Genomic DNA, 10329 nt, shown 5'->3' with positions numbered 1-10329 from the left:
GATATTAGTTTTTTTAGTTTCTCAGCCCCAAAATTCTTGAATACACTCAAACCCCGATTGTTTGACACCAACTGTTGTCAAACGAACGGGGTCACTTTTTAGTTTGACACCCCTTTTACGCGGAGTTTACACACACTACCAAACGTTTGTTTTGATAGTGCGCGTGAGCGCCGTGTAAAGAGTGACAGTCGCCACTTTTTAATTTGACTTTGACCAACCAACTAAAAAAGTGTCAAACAAAGTGAGTGTAAAAAAAGATTCAAAATTTTCGTACCTCGGCTCTAGCTGAGGCAAGGCAGGAGGAGTAGGAGTAGGGGGGGGGGGGGGTCATGAAAAAAGTGTTTTAAAATGGATTTTAAACTAGTTCAGTTGTTTTGAGACCGAGCCTCGTGGTAACGCTTCAGCTTCGTAAGCGGTAGATCGGGGTTCAAATCCCGGATCGGACCAACACAACTGGTGATTTTTTTCCTTCTGGATTCGATTGCTAAGTAAAGTATATCGTCACAAACTGGACCTTATCAAGATACCTTAGGAAGACAACCTATGGAATGTTAACATTAACCTTAACATGTTAACATTGGGTTTATTAATAAACTGTCCCTGTTCCCCTCAAGAACTGGAAAAGATTTACTTTTACTTACTTTCTGTTGTTTTGCAATCATTAGTTTAAAAAAATGTAAGATTTCACGAAAACAAAAAAAAAATGCGAAAATAGTAGTTTATGCAACAAGTTGCAAAAAGAGGATTTTTTCAGCACGAGTCGTACATTTATCCAACGAGGTTCACCGAGTTGGATAAATACGAAGAGTGCTAAAAAAATCAAGTTTTGCAACGAGTTCCATACAACATTTTTTGCAATTCCAAAAAACACACACTGAGTGAAATTTTATGTCAAATTTTCATGTATTTTGTCAATAAATCGTTAAAATCAAAAAAATGTTGAAAAGTGTTACTTTTCGGAACAAGTGCTGAAAAGTTCAACTTTTCAGCATCCATTTGAGTGCTGAAAAGTAGAACTTTTCAGCATTTATTTTGAAAAGTGTTGCTATTCGATTCTGTTATTTTTGGTACAGAAAAGTAGGCGTTTTCGTCGTTCAAGAATGACAGGAAAAGTAAGTAGTTTCACGACGGAATTGCAAAAAAACCCTTTTTGCACATCGAAACATCGGCATCAAAAATATTCAAAAATCAAAAAGATTTGTAAATCCACCGAAACGTGCTAAACATGATTTTAAACGCAGAGGAATGCGTTTCAGCTGATTGCACTTTAGTTTCCACTGAGAAAAAAATACAAAAACAGAAACTCCAGAAATTTATTTAATTTGTTTATGTTTTAACTTTCTAGGTTTTGGAAACTCTGATTTTTTTAATAAAAAAATTGATTCCTGAAATACTGAAAAAAACGAACTCAAAATTTGAGATTTGTTAAGTTTCTGTGCCTCAAAATCCTTAAATGTAATTTTTATATCAATTTTTCCGATTTTTTTTTTGTTTATTTCAATGCCTTTGAAATTTTTAATTTTTTAATTCTTAAAGTTCTAAATTTCAGATTTTTTTTACCTTTTTTTACCTTTTTTTTAGACATTTTTTTATTTTGTTTGTTGTTTTAATGTTAACTTCGAAACAATTTTCTTTTGATTCTGATTTTTGCATTTTCTGTTTGAGCCATTGTAATTTTGTTCAAAGTTTTTGTTAAGGTGAAGCCGTTGATCATTTTCGAAGAAATTTGATCATCACTATAAAATATTCTGTATTAAATTCAATTTAACGAATTTCAGCACCAAAATGAATCAGCATGTGCCGGTTGTTGGCATCTTGAAGTCACTGAAGGAATTTAACTTTGTGGCACAGTCATTGACGTCCTAGTTGGCAATCATTGATTAATGACGATTTCCATAACTTTACAAGGAATGGGATAATCGTTACCAAAAGGAATCAGCATGTGTAGGGCACTATTCTAAACAACTTGTTGAAGGAATTTTGTCAAAATATGGAAAGTGACGCAAAATTTATATCTTTGAACGAAAAATCATGACAATGATGGCAGTCTTCACGTTAACCCGAAGTGTTATCATGAAATTTGCAAAATTTTGTAGTTTTTTGAATGACTTTAAACTTTAAAAAGTTCTAAAAATAAAATTTTATTTAAATTTTTTTTTAATTTGAAATCTTTTTTTTTCAATTTAAAATAAATTACATTTATTTTGAAATTATTATTTTTAATTAGCTTTGCATTTTTTTAGTTTTGAAAATGATTTGTAACTTGTAACATTTTTAAGAGCGAGTTTTTCTAGATAATGTCACAGGTCATAGCAAAAAGATATTGGGAATTAAAAAAAAAACTTTTGACAGCAATTTGCACATGTAATGAGCTCCGTTTTAAACGCAGAAGAAAAAAAATCTGTAAAGTATACCACATAAATTAAAATTTGTTATTACCTTTTAGAATTTAGAAATTTTAAAATAAAAAAATGATTTTTAAACGAAAAAAACTCGGATAGCTTAACTTTTTTAACTTTTTTAAGTTTACTGAATTGATTTTTATTATTTCTGGTTTATCTTCTTTTTAAAAAAAAAAACTTTTTCAAATACTTTAACTAAACTAATCTCTAAAGCAAACTCAATATTCAGGTCGTTGTCAAGCCCACTAATTAACATCATAGCCCTTTTGGCACGTCGGCGAGTTTCAATAGTCTCCCAACAAAAAACAAAAATCGAATACACTTTCCTATCGAGCCACCGCTGAATCAGCACACAACGAAAAGTCCTGATACTGACTTGACCTTTTCACTCTCCATCGACTCGCGGCTTGTTCTACCGCTTTCTTCGTCAGTTTCAATCTATCGCTCGATCCGTAAGCAAGTCCGTCTCGTCTTCAAACGACTCTCAACGTTTCCGTTCGTTCACTTTGTGCAACTTAATCAAATTAGCGCCGCCCAACGATGCGGCTCGCAATCGGCGGACTACTAGGCGTAGTTCTGCTTCTCGCCAGCGGCGTATCCGGCCGCTTGTTCATCAACCCGTATCCGCGGTATCGGGCGCTTCCACGAGCCGTTGGTGACGCCGACGTTGGCGCGCCGCTCTTTCTGACGCCATTTATCAAAAATGGCACCGTCGATGCCGGTCGTCAGGCGGCCAAGGTCAACCATGGCGCCATTCCGGCCGACATTCCAAGCTATTCGGGATATCTGACCGTTGACGAACAGTACAATTCGAACCTGTTCTTCTGGTACTTCCCGGCCAAGGCCGACGCCCAGGCCGATGCACCGGTGGTTTTGTGGTTGCAGGGTGGTCCTGGTGCTAGCTCCATGTACGGACTGTTCACCGAGAATGGGCCGTTTTCAGTCGACGCCAAGATGAAAATTCATCCTCGGAAGTACTCGTGGCACCTCAATCATCACCTGATCTACATCGATAACCCCGTCGGCACCGGGTTCAGCTTCACCGATCACGACGAAGGTTACTGCACGGACGAGAAGAAGGTCGGCGCGAATCTACACGAAGCGCTGGTACAGTTCTTCCAGCTGTTCCCGGATCTCCAGAGTCGCAAGTTCTTCGTGACCGGAGAATCGTACGGTGGAAAGTACGTGCCAGCTGTGTCGCACGCGATCCACCGAAACAACGACAACGCCAAGGTCAAGATCAACCTGGCCGGACTGGCGATCGGCAACGGACTCTGTGATCCGTTCCACCAGCTCGTCTACGGAGACTACCTGTACCAGCTCGGCTTGATCGACTCGAACGCTCGCGATCAGTTCCACGCGTACGAAAAGAAGGGCCGCGATTGCATCACCAAGAAGGACTTCAACTGTGCCTTCGACGCGTTCGACGCCCTCATCAACGGCGATCAGTTCCCCAGCGGTTCGCTGTTCAAAAACGTGTCCGGCTTCGATACGTACTTCAACTACCTGCACACCAAGCCCGACGCTAGCGATGAGTTCATGGTCAAGTTCCTGACCCTCCCCGAGACGCGCCAGGCGATCCACGTCGGCAACAACACATTCCACGATCTGGACAGCGAAAACAAGGTCGAAGAACACCTCAAGCAGGACGTGATGAACTCGGTTGTCCCGTACCTCGAGGAACTGCTCTCCAGCTATCGGGTGGCGATCTACAACGGCCAGCTGGACATTATCGTGGCCTACCCGCTGACGATCAACTACGTTCGTACGCTCAACTTCCCGGGTCGCGATCAGTACAAAAAGGCCCCGCGGTACATCTGGAAGGTTGACGGGGAGGTCGCGGGATATGCGAAGGAAGCGGGAAACCTGGTGGAGGTGCTGGTGCGCAACGCTGGCCACATGGTCCCCAAGGATCAACCCAAGTGGGCGCTGGATCTGATCATGCGGTTGACCCACGGCAAGGGGTTCGCCAAGTGAATTGCTTGAAATAAATATTTTGTAAAAAAAAAGAGTATTTGTATACAACATTACAGAAAAGCACCCCGTTGATTGAAAATATCCCTGCCCCGATAAAAAGTCTTAAGGACATCGTTACAAATATGTACAAATAAAATAACTGTTGATTTTACTCCTATGTAATGATCGATTTTTGTAATCCTGAAATTGATGTTCGACTCGATCGTTGAATGATATCATTATGGGTTGCTAAGATTTTTGCGCCCCTGTTATGATTGTTATTACGAAGCGTCAGTGAACGCACACGAAGTTGAAACGAACGAATGCCGTGCTCGACACTCAAGCAGCTGCGCGACGCAAAGCCACATCTGGAGTTTTTTTTTGAAAGGTCCAATAAACCAAATTTTCAGTTTTTGCTTTTTGGGTGATTTTAATACCCCTGACTCAAGGCGGTCTCAAAAACACCCAAAACTCAAAAACTAGAAATTTGGTTTATTGGACCTTTTCAAAAAAAAAAAAAAAAACTCCAGATATGCTCTTTTTCTTTTCTCTCTCTCTCTTGTTTGGGTTGTGCTGCGTGGTGACAGCAATCAGTTGAATGCAGTCATGGGGAAGATGTTCGGACAGTCACGGTTCAGTGAAAATTTCGAATGTGCCCAAGCCGTGACGCCGAGACCGGTAATTACAGCAAATTAAGCATTGTTTCTAATAATAATCTGGATTCTGTGGATAGATTTCAAAATACAAAAAAATTAAAATTCGGTGCACGAACATTTTTTTTAAATTTCGGATTTTTTATTCAAAAAATCAAATTAATGTTTAAACAAAATATGTTCAGACCTTTTAAAATTTCAATATTCTTCATTTTAAAAGCATTATAATGTTTATAATAAAAGTAAAATCCAGATTTAAATTTTTTTAGATTGTTTTTTTTTAATTATTAAGGTCACGTCAGAAAAAAAAATAAATGGGAGTGTTGTTAGTAGAGAAAAGAAGTCTTAAAACAGTTTCCAGTTTATTAGTCTTGAAGCATTTATTTCTATATCCAAGCTTAAAAAATAACCTAATACTAATAACTTGCCAAAGAAAAATATCAAGCAAGGTTCATTTAGTCAACGCCTACAGCTCTAATCCTCTACAATCAACGTGAGAAAACGCAAGTTTGATCTTCAATAAATAGTAATTTAATTTCGGCAGCAACTCCGCTCAGTTCGTGCCCGCTCCGCTGCCGAGCGATCGCATCAGCTGGTAGCACTGCTGCAGCCGCTTCTTGTCGCCGATCCGCTCGAGCGTTTTGGCCGCCTCGCGCAGCATACTGGTCCGCTCGCCCGGCGTCGCCAGGCACGGTTCCGGCAGATGTTTGCAGGCCACGTACAGGGCCGCAGCTCGTTCGCGTCCTCCGACCAGCTGCTGTTGGGCCGCGTTCCGGTCCTTGCCGCTGCAGATGATCGAAGAGCGCGCGTACCGCTGGCGTAGACTGTGTCCGAGCAGTTGCTGGGTTGGACCCGGGGCGGCTCCGGCCATCAACCGGCAGACGGCTTCGTACAGGAAGATGCGCGACTGGGCGTTCGGGATTTCGTTGGTGACGGTGCGGAGGGAATCGAGGTCCTTTTGGAACTTGGCCAGGACGGCGCCGGAGACCGGGATGTACTCGCCGGATTGGCTCTGGAACTTTTCGTTGTCCGATTCCCAGAGGGCGGTGCGTGCTTCCAGCAGCCAGTCGCAGGCGAGCAGTTGGGCTAGGAGTTTCAGCTGGATCGGGCTTTTGCAGATGTTCATTGTAAGACTGTCCTCGAGGAAGCGACTTCCGGCGTTGCACTTTTGAAACACGCGAATCGAATCGTAGTGTGGCCGGCTTAGGAGTTGTTTTTTGGCGTGGAAAGCGGCGAGGAGGGCTTTCGGGAGTGTGTCTTCGGCGTTGATTAAATCTTGCGGTAGATTTTCAATGTGCGAATACAGCAGTTCAGCTTCCATGTCTTCACCGAGCAACCAGTGAGCGGCAATGCTGAACAGGCTGGACCACCAGTGAGCTAGACGGTCTTGTTTGCTGAGACAGTCCTTGAGTAGCTCGACAAAGTGAAGCACGTTGCTGATCTGGCAGCTGGAGTACGGATAGTTCGTGGATTTGGCGTTGTCCGACTGCTCTTCCTTTGCGTCTTTAGCTTCAAGAGGCTGCTGCGCATGCTTCCAGTTGATTTGTCCCGATCCAACGAGGCACTGGATCGACTTCCGGAGCAGGTTCTCGCGGTAATCTCGCAGAATGTACTCCAGCGGATCCGCTCGATTGCCCAACATGGTGAACATCTGCGATTCCGGGTGTTCCTCGAACCGAACGGCGTGATTCGTGAGGAAGCGGAAACCAAACGACGTAAACGCCCAGCCGAACTTGCCCTGCTCCATGGTTTCGCCCAGCTGCTTTGCCTTGGCCAGATAGTAACGGCAGAAGTACTGCATGAACCGGGGGTAGCTCTTCTTGACGCGCAGCGCTGCCATGATGTAAATCTCGATGGTGTCCTCCGGGGAAATGACCGCCGCGGCAGTTTCAGCCATGTTGACGGCGTACAGCGACATCATGAGTCCGTTGCGATCGGGTTGATTGGACACGAGCGACAGCTGATTCAAGCGATGAAACAGCAGAGCCAATTCTTTCGCCGAGTTCAGCGCGTCCTGTCGCTCGGCATCGGGCTTGAACAGTCCACCAGTGCGGCGGGAGAGCCAGCGACCCACGTAGATCCGATGCAAGAACATCCGGATGAACTGCCATCCGGTAGTGGTGACCGTTTCCAGACGACTGTCCGGGATTGTAATCCCGAACGTTGCAAGACACCGTTTCGACTCATTCAGCGAAGCAGCCACATTTCCACGTTCAAAGTCCAAGTCGGATTGCTTCTTGTGCTTCCAGTAATCGGTGGATGCCTTCGAACGAACCGGAAGTATCGGATCACCGTAAACAAGCAACTTGATCAACCCAAACGCCAAAACAGCAACATTTACCGCGAAGATCAGCACCGACGAAGCCAACCCACTCCACGAGAAGAACGGTTCGTCCACGGTCAAGATCCGACGACTCGTGCCCGGATCGATCTGTTCATCCGACCCTGCCGACAGGAAGCTTCCAAACGGATTGATCGTCAGCACGGCCAGCATGAACATGCAGAGCGTCAGCCGCGAGTGCGCAGACATTCCGTGCACGTTCGGAACCATGACATCGTCCAGCATAGATTCGTCCGCGGAGGACGTCGTGCCAAACGGAGACGGTGGCATCGAGTTGTCCGAGTTGTGCGACGGCGACGAGGACGGAATAGACGATTGGTCGCTCCGTGGAGGCGTGGTCGGGCCGCCAAGCTGGCCCAGCTCGCTCTCCGAGACGTTCGTGACGAGCAGATCCTTCAGCGAGTACTTTTGGTTGTTCATCTTTGCCTTGAGATACATGTTCTCCTGCTTTAGGCTGTTGTTCTCCTTTTGCAAGTGGCGTATGTGATCCAAAGCCTTGCGAAGAATGGCGGACTTGTTCAATTTGGCATCGACCCCGACGAGCATGTTCTTCAGCTCAACGATGCAGCTGTTGATTGAGGTCCGATAGCGACGCTCGATGGCGTTGTGAGCCGAACGCTTGACCTCCTTCACCTTGGGCTGTGGATTGAGCTGCAACTTGCCGGGATTCTCAACGGATGCTGAAGAAGATTCCATCACCAGCGGAAGTCCGGTCGTTATAATGGGTCCAGTTACCACGGTGTGAATGTTTTGCGCTGGGTTCGCCTGAAGCAGAATCTGGTTGTTTCCGGCCGTTTGGAATGTAAACATCTGCGGCATAACGGGAACCGTCGTTTTCACAACCGGAGTCGGAGCCGACGTCTTCGGGAGAATGGTCTGCGGGACGGTCGTCGACGTCGTTGTCGGCACGATGGTCTTGATGTAAGAATAACCCGGAGGGGCATTCTGCAGAACGATTGTAGATCCATTCGTCGTGATGTTGGCGACCCGGTTCTGGGTGAGGATGATCGGAGCCGCAACGCTGGTCACAGGTTGCTGGTGGACCACGATCGGCTCCTGCTTTACGACGCTCGTCGGTACATTGACCATCATCGGATCCACCGATACCAACTGCTGCTGCTGCTGGGGCTCACTCTTCAGCAGTCCGGAATCTTCCTGCTCCATATCCAGCGCCGGGTCGTTCAGCGAATTCAGGAACGGAGATGTGGTCGAATCCGGCGACGCCTGCTGCCCCTCCCAGCTGTACTGGCTGAGAAACTCCTCGTTCATAATATTCATCAGCTTTTCCTCGTTTAGCTGGTACATGTCCGCAATATCGTTGATCAACTCGTCCTCCTTGAAGACATCCATGGTCGACGGGAATTCACTCCAGCCGCCACCGGCGCTACCCATCTTTGCTTTTCCCACGTAGCACTTGTAATGATGAACCTTTCAGCACAACAATCAGCTCGCCAAACGCACAAAAATCAACTCAAATTCGAGAAAAACTTCCGAGCTCGCTCCACAAAGATGATGAAACTTGGAGGCAAACTTTTTGCGTGCTGGCCACAACATTGGAGCGGACCAATCAGAGCGCAGAACGGAGTATCGTATGATTTTTCCTTTCATCGGCACGCACGGCAAGCTGTCAAAAAGGGAAAACAACACACACGCTCAATTTGAAACAGTCAACAACAGCTAAAAAAAAAAAGTTTCGGCGATTTGTTAAGTTAGATATAACGTTTTTTAACGTGTAAATATAAAGCAGTACCAAAAATTTTTAACTCTATTTTTTTTACAAATAATATCTTGAGTTTTTTTTGATAAGGTCCTATAAACAAATGTTAACATTGAGTGTATCCCGCTTACTCCGATGGACTTTGACATAAGGTGTGAAAGGGATACACTCAATGTTTACATTTGTTTATAGGACCTTATCAAAAAAAAGTCAAGATATATATTTTGTAACACCGACTTTAATTTTTTGTTATGTTACTCTGAGTTTTCGGACATCCGTTTGTTGCTATTTTAATTTTCTCTGGCTGAAACATAAAAAAAAGGAAAATTCTCAGTGCTCCTCAATTTTGATCTCGGTATTCCGATTTTTTATTGTGAAAATTAAATTTGTTGATCGTTTGAATAACAAAATATTTTGAAATTATACTCAACTTTGTGAAAGGGCCAAAAAACACGTGAAAATTTTAAAAATTAGAAAAATTGACAAAATTAGAAAAATTGACAATATTTTATTTTTTTAGTTTTACATTGTAAAATCAATTTTTTTTTCAAAATTCTAAAGTCAGGCGCCGGGGCCCTGGATTTTTCCTTTCATCGGCACGAACGACAAGCTGTCAAAAAGGGAAAACAACCACACACGCTCAATTTGAAACAGTCAGCAACAGCTTAAAAAAAAAGTTTCGGCGATTTGTTACGTTTAATTTAACTTTTTTTAACGTGTAAATCTAAAGCATGCCAAATTTTAAATTCCAATTTTTACTTTTACAAATCTGGATTTTTTTTTTGAAAAGGTCCAATAAACCAAATTTACAGTTTTTGCTTTTTGGGTGTTTTTGAAACCGCCTTGAGTCAGGGGTATTTAAAAACACCCAAAAAATAAAAACTAAAAATTTGGTTTATTGGACCTCTTCAAAAAAAAAACTCCAGAAATAATATCTAGAGTTTATTTTGAAAGGTCCTATAAACCAAATTTTCAATTTTTGCTTTTTGGGTGTTTTTGAAACCGCCTTGAGTCAGGGGTATTTAAAAACACCCAAAAAATAAAAACTAAAAATTTGGTTTATTGGACCTCTTCAAAAAAAAACTCCAGAAATAATATCTAGAGTTTATTTTGAAAGGTCCTATAAACCAAATTTTCAATTTTTGCTTTTTGGGTGTTTTTGAAACCGCCTTGAGTCAGAGGTATTTAAAAACACCTAAAAAGCAAAAACTGAAAATTTGGTTTTTGGACCATTTCAAAAAAAAAAATCAAAAATAATAT

The 10329-nt window shown here is 43.2% G+C and overlaps 2 protein-coding genes across 2 annotated transcripts; one reads left to right on the top strand and one right to left on the bottom strand.

Moving 5' to 3' along the window:
- Positions 1-2816: 2816 nt before the first annotated feature.
- LOC120424185 (venom serine carboxypeptidase) lies at positions 2817-4380 on the top strand. The gene has a single exon (XM_039588242.2). It carries the CDS (start codon positions 2943-2945, stop codon positions 4377-4379), a length of 1437 nt encoding a protein of 478 aa, XP_039444176.1. The 5' UTR covers positions 2817-2942; the 3' UTR covers position 4380.
- A 992-nt stretch (positions 4381-5372) lies between these two features.
- Positions 5373-8938, bottom strand: LOC120424177 (sterol regulatory element-binding protein 2-like). The gene has a single exon (XM_039588231.2). It carries the CDS (start codon positions 8742-8744, stop codon positions 5565-5567), a length of 3180 nt encoding a protein of 1059 aa, XP_039444165.1. The 5' UTR covers positions 8745-8938; the 3' UTR covers positions 5373-5564.
- Positions 8939-10329: the final 1391 nt, after the last annotated feature.

The sequence above is a fragment of the Culex pipiens genome, chromosome 3 (assembly GCF_016801865.2).
Source record: "Culex pipiens pallens isolate TS chromosome 3, TS_CPP_V2, whole genome shotgun sequence".
Classification (NCBI taxonomy): Eukaryota; Metazoa; Arthropoda; class Insecta; order Diptera; family Culicidae; genus Culex; species Culex pipiens.
Note: the sequence above shows the minus strand (reverse complement) of the source record. Positions and strands in the feature narration are given on the sequence as shown.